This window comes from Leucopleurus acutus (genome assembly GCF_964270905.1).
Source record: "Leucopleurus acutus genome assembly, chromosome: 1".
NCBI classification, from domain to species: domain Eukaryota; kingdom Metazoa; phylum Chordata; class Mammalia; order Artiodactyla; family Delphinidae; genus Leucopleurus; species Leucopleurus acutus.
This window is the reverse complement of record NC_139142.1, coordinates 136,715,268-136,734,464: the sequence shown is the minus strand read 5'-3', so window position 1 is coordinate 136,734,464 and position 19,197 is coordinate 136,715,268. Positions and strand designations below refer to the sequence as shown.

General features: G+C 40.2%; 1 protein-coding gene across 1 annotated transcript in view; it reads right to left on the bottom strand.

Annotated features, from left to right (window-relative positions):
* PIAS1 (protein inhibitor of activated STAT 1) overlaps window positions 1–13,936 on the bottom strand; it is a gene marked incomplete at its 5' end in the record, with an annotated part of 118,818 nt that extends 104,882 nt beyond the window's left edge. The window contains one exon of the mRNA XM_082846250.1: window positions 13,913–13,936. Coding sequence (XP_082702376.1) covers window positions 13,913–13,936 — 24 coding nt within the window. The remainder of the gene's footprint in view (window positions 1–13,912) is intronic.
* Window positions 13,937–19,197: the final 5,261 nt, after the last annotated feature.

The following is a 19,197-nucleotide window of genomic DNA, read 5'->3' as shown; positions in this document are numbered from 1 at the left end:
GTTGTTGAGTTCTTTGAGCTGTTTGTATATTTTGGAAATTAAACCCTGTTGGTCACATCATTTGCAAATATTTTCTCCCATTCCATAGGTTGTCTTTTCGTTTTGTTTATGGTTTCCTTTGCTGTGCAAAAGCTTTAAGTTTGATTAGGTCCCATTTGTTTATTTTTGTTTTTATTTCTATTGCCTTGGGAGACTGATGTAAGGAAACACTGGTACAATTTATGTCACAGAATGTTTTGCCTATGATCTCCTCTATGATCTCCTCTAGGAGTTTTATAGCGTTTTGCCTTTTTTTTTGAATTTCTGAATTCTATTTTATCTATTTTTTTATACAGCAGTTTCTTATTAGTTATCTATTTTATACATATTACACCACCACCACACCCCCCACCACTTTCCCCCCTTGGTGACCATACGTTTGTTCTCTACATGTGTCTCTATTTCTGCCCTGCAAACTATTTCATCTGTACCATTTTTCTAGGTTCCACATATATGCATTAATATACAATATTTGTTTTTCTCTTTTTGACTTATTTCACTCCATATGACAGCCTCTAGATCCATCCACATCTCTACCAATGACCCAATTTCGTTCCTTTCACTCCTTTTTATGGCTGAGTAATATTCCATTATATATATGTACCACATCTTCTTTATCCATTCATCTGTCGATGGGCATTTAGGTTGCTTCCATGACCTGGCTATTGTAAATAGTGCTGCAATGAACATCGGGGTGCATGTGTCTTTTTGAATTATGGTTTTCTCTGGGTATATGCCCAGTAGTGGGATTGCTGGGTCATATGGTAATTCTATTTTTAGTTTTTTAAGGAACCTCCATACTGTTCTCCATAGTGGCCATATCAATCTACATTCCCAGCAACAGTGCAAGAGGGCTCCCTTTTCTCCACACCCTCTCCAGCATTTGTTGTTTGTAGATTTTCTGATGATGCCCATTCTGACTGGTGTGAGGTGATATCTCATTGCAGTTTTGATTTGCATTTCTCTAATAATTAGTGATGTTGAGCAGCTTTTCATGTGTATAGCGTTCTGTCTTATATTCAAGTCTTTAAGCCATTTTATTTTTGTGCATGGTGTGAAGGTGTGTTCTAACTTCACTGATTTACATGCAGCTGTCCAACTTTCCCAGAATCACTTGCTGAAGAGACTTTTCCCCATTTTATACTCTTGTATCCTTTGTTGAAGATTAATTGACCGTAAGTGTGTGGGTTTATTTCTGGGCTCTCTATTCTGTTCCATTGATCCATATGTCTGTTTTTGTGCCAATACCACACTGTTTTGATTACTGTAGCTTTGTAGTATTGTCTGAAGCCTGGGATGATTATGCCTCCTGCTTTATTCTTTTTCCTCAGGATTGCTTTTGCAATTCTGGGTCTTTTATGATTCCATATAAATTTTAGGATTATTTGTTCTACCTCTATGAAAAATACCATTGGTAATTTGATAGGGATCACGTTAAATTGGTGTATTGCTTTGGGTAGTATGGCCTTTTTAACAATATTAATTCTTCCAGTCCAAGAGCATGGGATATCTTTCCATTTCTTTGACTCATCTTCAATTTCCTTTACTAATGTTCTATAGTTCCCATCATATAAGTCTTTCACCTCCTTGGTCAGGTGTATTCCTAAGGTTTTTGGGGGTTTTTTGGTGTGATTTTAAAAGGTATTGTTTTTTTAAACAACCCATTCAAAAAATGGGCAGAAAACTTAAATAGACATTTCTCCAAAGAAGACATACAGATGGCCAAGAGGCACAGGAAAAGATGCTCAACATCGCTTAGTATTAGAGATGCAAATCAAAACTACAATGAGATATCACCTCACACAAGTCAGAATGGCCATCATCAGAAAGTCTACAAACAATAAATGCTGGCGAGAGTGTAGAGAAAAGGGAACCCTCCTACACTACAGGTGGGAATGTAAATTGGTACAGCCACTATGGAGAACAGCATGGAGGTTGCTTAGGAAACTAAAAATAGAGCTACCATATGATCCAGCAATCCCACTCCCTGGGCATATAGCCAGAGAAAAAGGTGGTTCAAAAGGATACATAAACCCTAATGTTCATTGCAGCACTATTTACAATAGCCAAGATGTGGAAGCAACCTAAATGTCCACTGACAGATGAATGGATAAAGAGGATGTGGTACATATATACAGTGGAATACTACTCGGCCATTAAAAAGGATGAAATAATGCCATTTGCAGCAACATGGATGGACCTAGAGATTATCATACTAAGTAAGTCAAACAGAGAAAGACATGTATGATATCACTTATATAGGGAATCTTTAAAAAAGATACAAATGAACTTATTTACAAAACAGAAACAGACTCACAGACTTAGAGAACAAACTTATGGTTACCAGTGGGAGGGTTGGAGGGGGAGGGATAGACTGGCAGTTTGGGATTGATGTGTACACGCTGCTGTATTTAAAACAGATAACGAACAGGGACCTACTGTATAGCACAGGGAACTCTGCTCAATATTCTGTAATAACCTAAATGGGAAAATAATTTGAAAAAGAATAGATTCATGTATATGTATATCTGAATCACTTTGCTGTACACCTGAAACACAAGGTTGTTAATCAACTATACTCCAATCAAATAAATATTTTAAAAATAAATACAATTTTTAAAAAGGTATTGTTTTTTACATTCCTTTTCTGATATTTCATTGTTAAAGAAATGCAACTGATTTCTGCATGTTAATCTTGTATCCTGCTACCTTGCTGAATTCATTTTTCAGTTCTAGTAGTTTTTGTGTGGAGTTTTCAGGGTTTTCTATATATAGTATGTCATCTGCACATAATGACTATTTTATGAGGTTATATTTTTTAAACTTCAAATTTTACTCATTGTAATAAAGTTAGCTGCCCAGATATGACAGAACAAAATCCCAAATAAAACGTAAAACTGAGAAGCAATCTGATTGAGCTTCACATTAAAAAGCTCCAATTTAAATGACAGGATACTACTCCAAGTCACCGTTTTCCAAACTACGTTCATACGGTTAATAGATATTCAGAGTAATAGGGTGCTGGGGAAAAACTGGTCCAGGAGGGACTTCCCTGGTGGTCCTGTGGTTAAGACTTTGCCTTCCAATGCACAGGGTGAGGGTTTGATCTCTGGTCAGGAAGCTAAGATCCCACATGCCTTGGGGACAAAAAACCAAAACAAACAACCAAAAGCAATACTGTAACAAATTCAAATAAGGACCAAAAAAAAAAAACAAACAAAACGGTCCAGGAAATTCAAGAGTCTATAATTCCCCATCATGCCCTCCCTTCTCAAATAACATTCACACATTAAAGGTCCTAAGAAGTCTAGCAGAAGAAGTATGTTAACTTTGCATCCAACATTTTACAAATTTACTTGGCCACAAAACTCTTCTTTATTATTATCATTTTAAAATCACTGTCATCTCATTTCTTAGCACTTCACAAAAAAAGTATTTTAGAAAAAATTACAAGATCTTCAAGTTTTCCATTTTACATCTGTTGTTCTAGCAACATTATTAAAAGCATCCCCTTCCACTCTTAAAAGTGTCCCACTTTGGTTGATAAATTATATATGGTCACTCTAATACTCTAAAACTAAACACAGGGACTTCCCTGGTGGCACAGTGGTTAAGAATCTGTCTGCCAATGCAGGGGAAATGGGTTTGAGCCCTGGTCTGGGAAGATCCCACGTGCCGCGGAGCAACTAAGCCCGTGTGCCACAACTACTGAGCCTGCACTCTAGAGCCCGCAAGCCACAACTACTGAGCCTGCGTGCCACAACTACTGAAGCCTGCACACCTAGAGCCCATGCTCCGCAACAAGAGAAGCCACCGTAATGAGAAGCCTGCGCACCGCAACAAAGAGTAGCCCCTGCTTGCTGCAACCAGAGAAAGCCCGTGCAGCAACGAGGACCCAACGCAGCCAAAAATAAATAAATTTTTTAAAATAAAATAAAAGTGGATAAGATGGTAAATTTTAAGTTATGTATATATTACTATAAAAACTTTTAAAGAAAAAAGAAAACAAAATTTTTAAAGATTTGTCATTTAAAAAATAATAAATTACTTAACATATATCAAAATATTAAATTAAAAAGACTATTCCAAGACAAAAAAAATTGTAAAAAATAGTCATTATTTTACATTTTTGCACGTCTCTTTAATGTCTGGTTTAAAAAAGACAGCCTCATTTTCATATCCACTTTCACATTCAATCTGCATTAGGTTGTTTTGATTGAAGTACATGAAGAAAATTCAGCATCATGCAGATATGTAGTGGAAAAAGATGGCATATTTCAATAGCTTTCTCAGATAACTGTGGATATTCTTTGGTCCTCTACCAAAACTCAACAAGTGGCAGTTTCTTAAAGGCTGTTCCAATATGGAATCTGAAACCATATCAATGAACATTTCCTACTCTGATATACTCAAGTCCGTTGGTTTGTCTTACATTTCCAATGGATCTTTTTACTATTTTGCAATACCATGCATTGATTATTTAGAAAGTATTGGTTCGGTGAGTTATGCAGTTCTTCCAAATGTTGACCCTTTCACTTTACAACTTCAATATATAACATTCATTAATACCACCCGGGAGACTTCCCTGGTAGCGCAGTGGTTACGAATCCACCCGCCAGTGCAGGGGACACGGGTTCGATCCTTGGTCCAGGAAGATCCCTCGTGCCGCGGAGCAACTAAGCCCATGTGCCACAACTACTCAGCCTGCACTCTAGAGCCCGTGCGCTGCGACTACTGAAGCCCACACACATAGAGCCCGTGCTCCACAAGAGAATCCACTGTAATGAGAAGCCTACGCACCGCAACGAAGAGTAGCCCCTGCTCACTGCAACTAGAGAAAGCCTGTGTGCAGCAACGAAGACCCAACACAGCCAAAAAATAAATAAAATTAAAATAAAATAAAACAACCACCACTGATCTTATCCAAAAAAAAAAAAAAGTCAAGTATTGGGAAACTGTCAAGCTCAAAGCGGCAAACATAAATCTTCCAAAATTTTATTTTCACTTGAAAGCTGAAATTTTATCATTAGCAACAAATATTGTCAGTTTGTCTTGCTGTGACAGGCTCACTTGGTTTAGTTTCGAGAAAATGTCTGCCGAATACCCAAGTCTTTATAACCATACTTTGTCAGCCATTCTTTCAAATAAAAATGGTATCCCATTAAAAAAGTAGCTAGTTCAGGGCTTCCCTGGTGGCGCAGTGGTTGAGAGTCCGCCTGCCGATGCAGGGGACACGGGTTCGTGCCCCGGTCCGGGAGGATCCCACATGCCGCGGAGCGGCTGCGCCCGTGAGCCATGGCCGCTGAGCCTGCGCGTCCGGAGCCTGTGCTCCGCAACGGGAGAGGCCACAACAGTGAGAGGCCCACGTACCGCAAAACAAACAAACACAAACAAACAAACAAAAAAGTAGCTAGTTCAGCATGCCAACTCAAACAACTGCACAAGTTCTTTTTCTTGAATTAACCATCATCAGATTTGGTGTTCAGTAAAAGTGGTTTACAGGACTTTTCATCACACAAAATATATTTTAAAACGTATTCAAGAATTGAGACATAATGAAATTAATAAGTTTTATTGCTTCATCATCTTAATTCCAAGTGCATGATGTCATAAACTAGTACAGTTTAGTGTTACTGCCTTAATTCATGTAATTTTACCCACCACTGATTGTACAAATGTCAATATAGCAAATAATGTCTTACTTCTATTGAGAAAATAGTTTTGACCTGCAGGATCCCCAGAAAGAGTCTGGAGAACTACCAGAGTTCTGGGAAACACACTTTGAGAACCACTGTAATAGGTGGTGCATTACTTGGATGATTAAGAAACAAATATTTTTAGTACATATCCCACTATAACAAGAGTGTTTAAATAAATACACACATTTATATGGTGATATGCTCAAACCAACTGATAATCTGGTATTTCACATACAGTCGGAACTCAAACATATAATGAACGACAGAATATGATACTTCCCGAATAAATAACAAATAATTACCAAATACCTACTATAAGCTAGACTCTGACCTAGGTGCCTCTATGTTCTCTTTCTTGGGTAACTCACAGAAGCCCATAGACCAGACTGATGATTTTAATACATGAGAAAAATATTTACCCTGAAATCTTTCAGATCTTAAGATTAGACCTACATGGCTACAAGAAAAAGTCTTAAAATTCACCATAATGCACAAGATAGCATGTTTAAATTCTATTTTAAGCACTATGCCATGAAGCTAAAAACAGGCTTGCTCACATTCAGAAACCCAAATACAAAATGAATTGCTTTGGCTGTGTACTGCCAGCACCCCATAAAGAGCCTACATTCATTTCTCCTCAAGCCAAACAACCCTTACCTGTTACAGTTTTCATTCCTATTTTTAAGTGAGACTCTAATATTAATATTATAGGAGTTACATTCAATGTGGCAACTATTTTTTTAAAAAAATATACAGGAAACCATCAAAACAAGTTAAGAACTTTTAGACATATACATTGATAAATTCAAGAGGTAAACCTCTACAAACATACATATGAAATATTTGCACTGTAAAAAAGAAAGAGACCATCTCGTTTTGGCACATGTCATGGAAAGAGCTTCAATATAGTATACAGTTAAGTGAAAAAAGTCAAAGGATACTGTATATAGTATGATTATGTATATTAATACATATACATTCATTCAATAAATATTTACTTACTGAGTTCCATGTATGTCCCTAATTTGTTCTGAATCTAGACATACACACATACAATAAATTATGAATGTTATACAGACATACATAATTAAATGTCCAAAGAAAAATGAATAGGTCAGACACAAAAGACTACATATTATAGGATTCCATTTATACGAAATGTTCAATACAGGCAAATCTATAGGGACAAAAAGTAGATAGCGGTTGCCTGAGGGTGGGGTGGGTTGTGGCAATGGGGTGATAGCTGAAGGGTGCAAGATTTCTTTGGTGGGGGGGATGGGTAAGACAAATATTCTGAAACTGGTTGCGGTAATGGTTACACAACTTTGTGAATATATTAAAATACCATTTAATTGTGCACTTAAATGGGTGAAATGCATGGTATGCAAATTATACCTCAATAAAACGTATGCTCTCTCCTTCTCAAAAAATAGAATAGGTACCAAAGAGGTTGCAAGGGGTAAGGAGTGGGTGGGGTGAAGATGAAGGCCTTTAAAATTTTATTCTACTTACTGCTGTAACATTACAATGAGAAATGTAAAAGGTAAACCTAAAACAGTCTTTCATAAATTATCTGGATTTAATGTTATTCAAGTTCATCTACGCAGCAGCCACGAAAAAAAGTATGAAGATATGACCCTATCGCCGAACATTCACAATTTAGACTTGTCATATAAACATGTGCAAGTGCCCCCTCGCTAACAGAAACAAATCTTGAATGTAACTCATTTCACGAATATATCTTAGGCACCTACTGTGTCCACAGGGTAGGGATGAGGGAAAATGGAGTGGTGTACAAAGCAGAACACTAGTCAACAATAAAAAAGCAAACTAACAGTTCTGGCTTTAAGTTAAAAACTTTTGCTATACAGTGGAGGAGACAAAACTGACACACGAAATGTACTGGAGTCAGACTATAGAAAATCTTGAATACCAAACTGAGAGCTAAGACTTTATCCTGTTTTCAATGGAAAGCCAGTGGAGTGACAGGATGAAAGGAGTGTTTGGGGAAAACTGACCTGGCAACCAAAGGGGGGAAATTGAAAGCAGAGAAGAATAGCAGGAAAGGTAAGAAAGAGATGAAGCTTTTAAAAATAGGAACATATATTAACAGTCCTGTGAAAGTTATTGATAATTCAAAGTTACTAGTTAATGTTCAAGGGGTTTATGTTTGTTTTGTTTGCTTGATCTAATGTGAAGCAGAAAAGGAAAAAAGGTGATTTCTTCATTTTGATGAATTTTAGAAGTTCATGGCTAAGAATAAAGGTTTACCAGAAAATTCTGAGGGGAGTAGGGGCTTAGGGAGTTTTTATTCACGTGCTACCACGAAACCAAGAGTAGAGGGAATCAAAAGCAATTGGGAGTTCCACAATTTTTAACATGGAAGAGGAAGTAGCACTCAAACATTCTGCAGTAAGAATAGCAAAAAAAAAAAAAAAGCATAACAATTAGTACTATTTCTGAAATTGATAGGAAAGGACAACTAAGTATTTTTAAATATCTCTATCACCTATTTCTGAAAAATCCTAATGATACAATTTGTTATATAAATGCTAAAGATTTAGGTAAGGAACAAATTTAACATATCAAATTTAGAGTATGATCAATTTCATACCCTTAATTTCATCAGCTGTTCCTTCTACAGTGCAGTACTTTCAGATGTTGCACAAATAATATTCTTAATTCAATTCACACATGCATTTATTAATTGATTTAACCCATAAAGGTTCTTAAGATAGAAAAATGGTTTCATTGCCTATGTAACCTCCTTTCTCTAACAGCCTCTCCAAAACAATGTTACCTACCAATCTTACACTATGGTAACACTTTGCTTTGAGATTAAAAATATGGGTAAAGCAAAAATTCTCATAATCTATTTTATACTTTATCAAATGTTCTGATTCAGAGCATTTATATAATGTTTACTGACAGATTTACAGGAACAGAAATAATAAAGGTATAAACAACGAACAAATCAAAAATTACTTTTCACTCACAACACTTCACCTAATCAAAATCTTATTTGCACTGTTCCCTGAAGCACACAAAAAAAAGGTCTGTAGAATAAATATATTTAGCTAGAATAAAACATTTTCAGGGGATTCCCTGGTGGCACAGTGGTTAAGAATCCACCTGTCAACTCAGGGGACTCAGGTTCGAGCTCTGGTCTGGGAAGATCCCCCATGACGCGGAGAAACTAAGCCCGTGCGCCACAACTACTGAGCCTGCGCTATAGAGGCCGCGAGCCACAACTACTGAACCCCGTGAGCCCAGAGCCCGTGCTCTGCAACAAGAGAAGCCACCGCAATGAGAAGCCCGCGCACCGCAATCAAGAGTAGCCCCTGCTCGCCACAACTAGAGAAAGCCCACTTGCAGCAACGAAGACCCAACACAGCCAAAAATAAATAAATAAATAAAATAAATTTTTTAAAAAATATTGCAAACTTTTCTATCAGGCTGTTTGTCAAGACATTGTTTAAAATAGCAAAAAAGAAAAAAAAGTGGAAGTAATCTGATTGTCCAATGATAGGGGACTAGCTGAATAAAACACAATGTTACCTTTCAAATGATCATATAAGCCTATATTTACTAACCTGGAAAGACAGCCATGAAAATAGCAGATTACAAATAAAGAGTAGTACAATCTCTCTTTTGTGATGTATATACATATGCATTTACTCACAGAGGGAAAGTCTAAATGGATACCCAGATGTTAACCATGATATTTCTAAGTGCTGGGATTATAGGTGCTGTTTATTTTTGTGCTTACTTTTCAGTATTCGCTGAAACTTTCTCAAGTAAAATGATATTTACAAGAATTAATGTCTATGATTCCAACTAACAAACTCAAAAATCTTCCTTGCAAAAAGCCCAAGGAATATCCAAAAATACCCTGGCATAGAGCAAGAGGGAAAGTATTAGCAACAACATAACTAGAATTCTTTGTGAGCGAAGCACCCTAGAGGGCTCCAGGACTGACATGGCACCTTTAATGCAGCCTACAGTACAGGATTTTGAAATCACAAGACCTAGGCTCAAGTCCCTGCCACTTTTATCTGTATGACCTTAGGCTAGTCACTTACCTTTTCTGGGCTTACTTTATTGGTAAAAGGAAGATATTACCTGCCTTTACTACCTTAAAGAACTGATGGAAAAATCAAATGAGATAATGTGATACATTATGAACTGCAAAGTACCATATAAGACATTATTCAAACATAAAAAAAAAAAAACAAGGTCCTTAATGCCAGAGCAGAACACTTCAGAACACACTGCAATTCTATGAAGTAATGAACCAGAGGTTTGTTTGTTTTTAAAGGCTATGTCTCATCATAAACACTGCAGTTTTCCAGAAATTTAGATAATTCTTCCCATCCCTACTACAACTCTAAGACATTTTCTTTTCTTATCCCTAGTTACAAGCAAGAAAGGGTGCAAATTACACTGAACTCAAAAGCCTCAGCAAGAACCCTGGAGTAGCATGTTGATGGAGTTCACCAGGAGAAACCCAAGGTTAATCAGCTATGGACTCACCACTAAGCACTACTGCAATCAACAGGGATTACAAGAGACTCTTTGAAGAGAAAGACAATACAATTATCCAGGAGAAAACGGAGGAGGAAAAGGAGATATTTCAAAACAATTATATGAAATACTTAAATATTAAAGTGTTTTGCAAATTTTTAAATATTGTTCATAAACATGGTGACTTAAAACAAAAGCCATCTAAATGTGGCACTTGAGAAAAGCAACTTATGGAAATTCAATTCAAATTCATGAATAAATTGTCAGATTTACTTGCTTCTATCTGAAATAAAAGCAGACAAATTACACCACAAAGATCAAAATTAAGTGGCTAGTTCTTGAAAACAGAGGCAGAATATGACAACAGAATTTACTGACATGCTTATACAGATACTACTTTTAAAGGTATGGTTTTTAAAGTATGATTTCTCTTCCCCTTGAATTCCATTATTTACTCCACTAAAATGATAATGAACTTCTTCCTTCCCACTGTTCCTCCAGTGAGTTAAAAACGGCAATATAACGCAATTTGACTTTTAATGCAAAAAAATTTGTAATTTTTTTTTAAACTACTTTAAGAGGAGCTACATGAAGCTGTCAGATTAACTTCCAAAATCATCTGGCCATCACACCCTCCTGCTTTTGAGTTCCTAAAGACAATAAAATGCTCACTCTCTACATTCTTACAAATGTCATTTATGGGTATTCCCCTAATGAAAAATTAAACCTTTCATAAACAAATTAGTACAGAGAACTTTTTGATATGTCTGACTCATAATCTAATTTTTATTGGCAATATCTTTAAGTGTTGCAGCTTGCACAATTCCTACGGGGGTACAGATCTATCCATTTTTCCCATCTGATCTTGCAGATCTGTTATAGATTTAAAAGGACTCACTAAAATGGGTCATGAGGAAAAAAATTATGAATACAATCCACAGCAAAATGAAATGTGGGTTGTAAATTAAGATAACAAAAGTCACTATTTACTCAAAGCCTCATAGTTGGAAATCCATTGGAATACTTTTGTATTCACCTAAAACTTTGAAAAATCTGAGTTTTTCTTAATTCTTACTCTGACCTTTCATTCCTTATTAGGAATAAGTGCTACTTATCTCCAAACACCACAAAAAACAAATAAACAAAATACCACTCAGAAAATATAATTTCAAAAGGAGTATCTTCCAAAGCTTACTGCACAGAAAATTACATATACACATTCTTAAATAACTATGGTAGGCGTTTCTAAGATCATCTCCTCCCCTTCAAAAAAAAAAAAAGAGCAAATGTAACCACAATCAAATATAAACATGTTTAACACAGCTATTACTAACTAAGCAATTTATCACAGCTCCTCAAAGTACTGGGCACACACAATGACAGATCAGTATGTCAAGAGCAGTTATCATAAGCTGGAGAAAAAAACTGTACAACAGAACATAATATTAGAAAAAAACTCCTTTGGAAAAACTCAAGTAGATTTTGGAGAGAGCAAAACAGGAGACCAATTTTAGAAAAATAATGTTTCCCCCCAAGTGTTTAGCGTTCATCTGATGCAGGCTCATTTTTGTGAAGAGAAACTTTACCTAACAAGACTCACACCAGGGATCTGATCTATCCCCAAAGGCACTTTCTTAAAATGAGAAAGAACAAAGGAGGAAATCTCCCAGCATGTGCTTTCCATACCAGTTTCTTTGGACAGCATCAAGAGTGACAACATAGCCAGCACAAGCTTTTCAGCTTTACTCTGTAGTCCACGTAAAACAGAACTGATTAGCTATCATTCAAAAGGATTCCTAGCAAAATAAATATTAGAAGGCAAAGATCACAGCAACATAGTGACTACATTTTAAAACTACAGAAAACATGTATCTTAAAGTTGCACACTTTTTTATTTCAAGAGTTAATTACCTCCAAATACTCAAATTTCTGGGGCTTTTTCATTTCAGTCAATAGTTTGAAACTGGAAAAAACGAAACCATCCATTCTAAATCTGCTCTCCCTTAATTTGCAATTAGAAGTAAATTAAAAAAGAATGACACTCAAAGACAGAGCCTAAATATACAAATTTTGGAATGTTAACATTGAAAAACTATTGGGAAAAACGATCCCTCAGCGAAGGTTTCCACTGAAAAACTCTCCAGAAACAAACCTGGCGTTTGCTTGTTCTAGGAGTTGTCGTTTCATTATAACCGTGATAATTCTTTAAATAATTTTCATTAATTATAAAAAGACGACTCTCCCCAAAGATTTACAACTGTATATCCCGATCTCCACTCTGACAGAGATGTCAGTTCTCTGGGTCAAGATTTAACCAACTACTCGGTTCACACACAGGAAGCCACAGAGAAGGGAATATCGCGTTCACAGCCTCGAAATAATACGCGTTAGTTAAAAACTGCTTGCTACTGAACCAAAATTAATCAAGCGGAGCCCCATTTGTCACAATCCAATCATAAGGGTTCCACCCCCCCTCCCCCAACTGCTTGTGTAGTGGCATATCTGCTTCGGTAAAGAAGCCATCATCAGGTAAAGATTGGGGTGGGAGAAAAAGCGGGGAAAAGGGGGCACCCTTTCATCCAATTTCGCGAGGCGAGAGCAATTGGTACAGTTGAGAGGAAGGAAGGAACGTTCTATTTATTGGGGGTTGAAGTAGGATGAGGGAAAAATTTCGTTCAAATCAACATGGCCAGCAAGATGTCCCTACAAACAAAAGGCAACGGGGGGATATAAACACTAACCATTCACCTCCATCAGCTATAGCATCGCCATCATGGTGTGTGCAGAGACCCCCCGAAGGCTCCTCTCACCCTCCACACCAGCCAAAAGGAAGAGACGAAAAAGAAGGGAGAGTAGCTGCTTCCCACCACCTACCACTGCTTCCAAATACACACCCTTCGAGGGGATTTCTCCCCCCGGTTGCCCGGAATCAGAGAGAAAGAGTACCGTCCCGCCCAGGCAGACTCCCCCGTCACCCCCCAGTCGAACCCCAAAGCCAGCCCGGGGTTCACTAAACTTTACTGGAGCTTCTCCCCCACATCCCCACCCCATCGCCCCAGGATCGCGCTGCCCACAAACGGGGCACCCCGGGCGCCTCCTGACAGGCGGGCAGCCGGGGAGAACCGAGTCCGGGGCGGGGGCGGCAGGGAGCCCCGGAGGGGCGGGGCGGCAGGAGCCAAGTTCCCGGGGGTCTGAGGAGAACGCCTGACAGGAGCCCGGGACTGCAAAGGAGGAAGAGGAAGCGGCGGCGGGGAGCTTTCCCAATGCCCCCAACATGAACACCCTGCCCCTGCCCCCGCTCCCCACGGGGGGCGGGGAGGCTGCCTGGAAGGTGAAGAAGCCGAGCCCCGGGGACAGCCGCGGCCCCCACCTCCCGACTCCCTATCTCTTCCCCCGCCACCCCCGCCAGAGGCGCCCACAACAATAACACGCTGGGGACGACCCGTCAGCGCCCCCGAGGCACCCGGGGCCCGCGGCCCGCCGCTGCCGGGCCCCCTCGGCTGGGGCCCGGCGCGCCGCTCCTCTCTACAACTCCAGGCCCGGTTGGAGTCAGGCCCGAGCAGCCCCCCAGGGTCGGACGCATCCCCTCTGGCACCAGCGGCACAGTCTCCGTGGCCGAATATTAGAAGTGAATTCGAGCTGCGCTTTACCTTTAGTTCCGCACTGTCCGCCATCTTGCGTCTGTCAGCGCAAGCGCAGTGAACATCGCCGGGGACCGCCGCTAAACCCGCCCCTCTAGCCAGCCTGGCCCCGCCCCGGCCAGTCCCCTCTCGCCCCTCCACCTCCCCGGCCCGCCCCCGGCCTCCGCCCCGCTCCGGGGGCTCGCAACCCCGCCCCGGGCACGTACAGCTGCGAGACGGGCACGTACCATTTAAATAATGGCGCCAAGCGAGGAGGTTTGACAGTTACTCCCCCCCAGGCTCCCCGCCCCTCCTCCTAGCCCGGCTGGCGCCTCCGGGAAAAGGCCGGAGAGGGAGGGCTTCTGGCCTGAGCTCCGCCCCTCCGCGGCCTGCGGAACCCTTCTGCAAAGCTTCGATGACTACAGTCACAGGAAAAAATAATACCTCTCTCCCCCAATCAGCAAGTCCTTTTCAGCACCTGCTACCTGCGAGGCTACACGTGGGCCGCAAACAACAATACGTTATATTTAAGGATCACTTGATGACGCATTTCCAGGTTTATTTGCTCAGATCCTCCTGGTGACGATGCGGTGAGGTAGGCAGGGAAGAGATTACAATTCCTGTGGTATATGTATGTATTCAGACATAAAAGCTCAGAGAGGAAAAGTGACTTGCCCAAGCTAGTACTTAAAAGAGGTTGCCTCTAAGACAAAATTCTGAAGACGTTTATTCATTAACTTATTTGTTTTAACAAATAATTATTTAGTGACTATGTACCGGCCCTGTTTCTAAGGGCTATATATACATTGGGAAATTAAATACAACAAAGTTCCTGCCTCCCTGTAGTTCTCTAAAGTGGGAAACAGACAACTGAACCAATAAAGATACAATTACAAATGGTGATGAGTACCAAAAACGAGCAAACGGTCCAGTGAGAGAAAAGGGAGTTGGGAGGAGATGTACTTAATCCTGGAAGGGCTTGCTCCACGAAATTGACATTTAAGTATTCGTGATGAAAGAATTATTTCACACCCTCCCCTCTCTACTAAAATCCTCCTCCCAAACCACTGTTCAACTTTGTCTCACACCTGATGGAAAAGACATCAGATACGAACTCCTTGTCTTCTCACCACCAAAACTACTTTTATAGGCATAGTAACATTGGGGTTACTATGAAAGAAGTTTCCCTATGCCTATGAAGGCCTGTCCCTCCACCAGGGACCTGTTTTTTTTTCCCTCCCACGTTCCTAAGGATTTTACTCCTACAATTACCCCTCCCTCCAACATCATTACATTCTCTCCCCGCCCCCATTAGATTATTTCTATCGCATATAAACATACTGAAGTTCCTCCCATCTAAAACAAACCTTGACTCCAAATTCGCCTCCAGAACTGCCCAATTTCTCGTCTCTCTTCACTGCATAAATTCTCGGAAAGGTTTTTCAAGAGCTCTCTACAGTGCTTGTTCCCACTTCCTCACTTCACGAAATTCACTCCTCAGCCTACTATGATCCAGCTTTGACTTCCCTCATCAAGATCACTTATCAAGATTACTAATGATCCCCAGGTTTCCAAAGCTAACTGCCAATTCTCTATCCTTATCTAAATTGACCTCTCAGCAGAATTGCAAACAGTTGACAGCTTCCTTTCTTTTGAAACACTTTTCCCCCTGAACTTCCCTCAATATCTTATTCTCCTGATTTTCTCGTTCCCTCACTGAGCCTCATTTTCAGAATCCTTTGCTAATTTTTCCTCTTTGGCTCAATCTTTAAATGTTGCAGTGTTCCAGGGCTCAGTCCTTATACTCTTCTCTACTTTACTCTCCCCAGGTGATCTCCTTCATGCTAAGTCTACAAACTGATGACGCTCAGATTTCTGTCCAGCCCAGACCTCTCCACCAATACCCAGATTCACAAATCCAACTGGCTACTTAATATCTCACTTCATGACTCATGGTCATCTCAGATCCATAGCAAAACGCCTTGATTTTACCCCCAACCCTTCTTTCCCAGTATTCTCAGCGGATGGCACTTTCATCCACCCAGTTGTTCAAGCCAAAAATGTAGAAATCATCCTTGGTTTCGCTCTTTCATTAACCTCTCATATCCAATCCATTGGTCAATCCAGCTGACTCTGTGTTTCTACTACCATCACCCTACTCCAGGCTGCCATAATTTCACAAATGGACAGCTGGGAAGGCTACTCAACTGACAGGACCACATTGACTTTTGTGGCCCCAGGCACTTTTGCCTTCTAAAGACTGTGGTATATAACAGATATTATTTGACCTCCTCCCTGGTTCCTGGCACAGAGTTCCTAAAACCCTTATTTCCTGAGTGATAGGACTGTCTTTTGTTAATCGTAACAAGCCCCTTTCCACCACACCTGAATTTATATTAATGAGGTGACTCAGGGTGGGGCTCTTGCGTAGTTTAAGGATGGGAGCTGGTCAATAGAAAACCACATGTGATTAAAGAGAGGTCAGTGAATAAACGGAAGTACTGGGAGGCATATCGGGAGGCAAAGTGGGGTGCCTGAAGAGGGTGTGGAAGCTTTGCATCCCCTCCCCGCCCCGTACCTTTCCCTATGCATATCTTCCATTTGGCTGTTTCTGAGCTGTTTTATTTATAATAAACTGGTAAATGTAAGTAAAGTGTTTTCCTGAGTTCTGTGAGTCATTTCAGTGAATTATCAAAACTGAAGAGAGGATTGCAGGAATCCTCAAATGTGCTCAGTCAGAAACCGATGGAACTGGTGACTGGTAGCTGAAGTAGGTGCAGTCTTGTGGGACTGAGCGCTAAACCTGTGGGGTCTGATCTTACTTCTGGAGTTACTGTCAAAATTAAATTGTCAGATACCCAGGTGGTGCTGGAGAATTGATGTGGAAAGATTCCACATATTTGATGTCAGAAAGAACCTCAGAGTCTCTTTCTTCCATAAAAATTATATATATATATATATATTTTTTTTTTTTTCTCTGCACCACACGGGATCTTAGGGTCTTAATTCCCTGACCAGGGGTCAAACATGTGCCCCCTGCAGTATAAGCATGTAGTCTTAACCACTGGCCCGCCAGGGAAGTCCTAAAAGTATATTTTACATCTGCATCAGTATAAAGACTAATGTAATCCAAACAGAGTGTACTCACTTTTTCTTCTGATTTTAAAGATTTAGAATATTTTTGTGAGACCCTAAAACTATTGTGGATCTCACTCAACACTTAAAAATTAACCCCAGGAACCCTCTTGCATCGTTGCAACCCTCTTGCAATGTAAATTGATACAGCCACTATGGAGAAGAGTATGGAGGTCCCTTAATAAACTAAAAATAGAACTACCATATGACCCAGCAATCCCACCACTGGGCATATACCCTGAGAAAGCCATAATTCAAAAAGAGTCATGTACCACAATGTTCATTGCAGCTCTATGTACAATAGCCAGGACATGGAAGCAACCTAAGTGTCCACTGACAGATGAATGGATGAAGAAGATGCGGCACATACTATGGAGAACAGTATGGAGGTTACTTAGAAAACTAAAAATAGAACTACCATATGACCCAGCAATCCCACTACTGGGCATATACCCGGAGAAAAGCATAATTCAAAAAGAGTCATGTACCACAATGTTCATTGCAGCTCTATTTACAATACTCAGGATATGGAAGCAACCTAAGTGTCCATCGACAGATGAATGGATAAAGAATATGTGGCACATATATACAGTGGAATATTACTCAGCCATAAAAAGAAACGAAATTGAGTTATTTGTAGTGAGGTGCATGGACCTAGAGACTGTACTACAGAGTGAAGCAAGTCAGAGAAGAACAAATACCGTACGCTAACACATATATATGGAATCTAAAAAAAAGAATGGTTCTGATGAACCTAGGGGCAGGACAGGAATAAAGACGCAGACTTAGAGAATGGACTTGAGGACACGGGGAGGGGGCAGGGTAACCTGGGATGAAGTGAGAGAGTAGCACTGACATATACACACTACCAAATGTAAAATAGCTAGTGGGAAGCAGCTGCATGGCACAGGGAGAGGTGCTTTGTGACCACTTAGAGGGGTGGGATAAGGAGGGTAGGAAGGAGATGCAAGAGGGAGGGGATATGGGGATATACATATGCATATAGCTGATTCACTTGGTTATACAGCAGAAGCTAACACAATGCTATAAAGCAATTATACACCAATAAAGATGTTAAAAAAAATTAACCCCAAATAAATCATAGACCTAAATATGAGTTAAAACTATAAAACTCTTAGATGAAAACTGTGGAGTAAATCTCAATGACCTTGGGTTAGGCATAGTTTCCTTAGGTATGGATCACACATACCTTGTTGATAGGAATAGTATAGCCACTTGGAATATAGTTTGGCAGTTCATTTGAAAACTAGAAATGTACTTACCATACAACTTAATTGTGTCCTTGGGCATTTTTCCCAGAGAAACGCAGGAAGTTGTAACAGAATTTTCATAGCAGCTTTATAAGAGCCCCAAACTGGAAACTATCCAAATATCCTTTAGTGAGTAAATGGCCAAATAAACTGATACATCCATACCATGGAATGCTGAAACTGCACACCTCAGGTGGGATTTGATACCAGTCAAAACTCAGATTGGGTCTTGAACCCATGGGCTGGGACTCGAACCCACTGTCTTTTAATTAAAATCACTCACCTGGGCTTCCCTGGTGGTGCAGTGGTTGAGAGTCCGCCTGCCGATGCAGGGGACACGGGTTCGTGCCCCGGTCCGGGAAGATCCCACGTGCCGCGGAACGGCTGGGCCCGTGAGCCATGGCCGCTGAGCCTGCGCGTCCGGAGCCTGTGCTCCGCAACGGGAGAGGCCACAACAGTGAGAGGCCCGCGTACAGAAAAAAAAAAAAAATCACTCACTTGGTGTCAGGAGTTATGCAAACTCAGGTTCTTCATGTCTCAGCACAGAAAGAATTCAGTGAGAGGCAAAGTGATAGGCAAGAAGTAGATTTATTAATATAGGACACTTGTGACGGATACAAGTGGGCAGGCAAGGGGGCTCTGCCCCAAGATCTAAGTGGGAAAGCAGGTTTATTTAGGGAGATACACATTCCAAAGACAAACTGCAGTCAGTCTGAAAAGGCAAGAGCAGCCCCAAAATATGGGGGGTGGTTAGTTTTTATGGGCTGGGTAATTTCATAGGCTAATGAGTGAGAGGATTATTCTAACTATTTTGGAGAAGGGGCGGAGATTTCTAGGAATTGGGCCACCGACCACTTTTTGGTCTTTTATGGTTGGCCTCAGAACTGTCACAGCACTTGTGCATGTGTC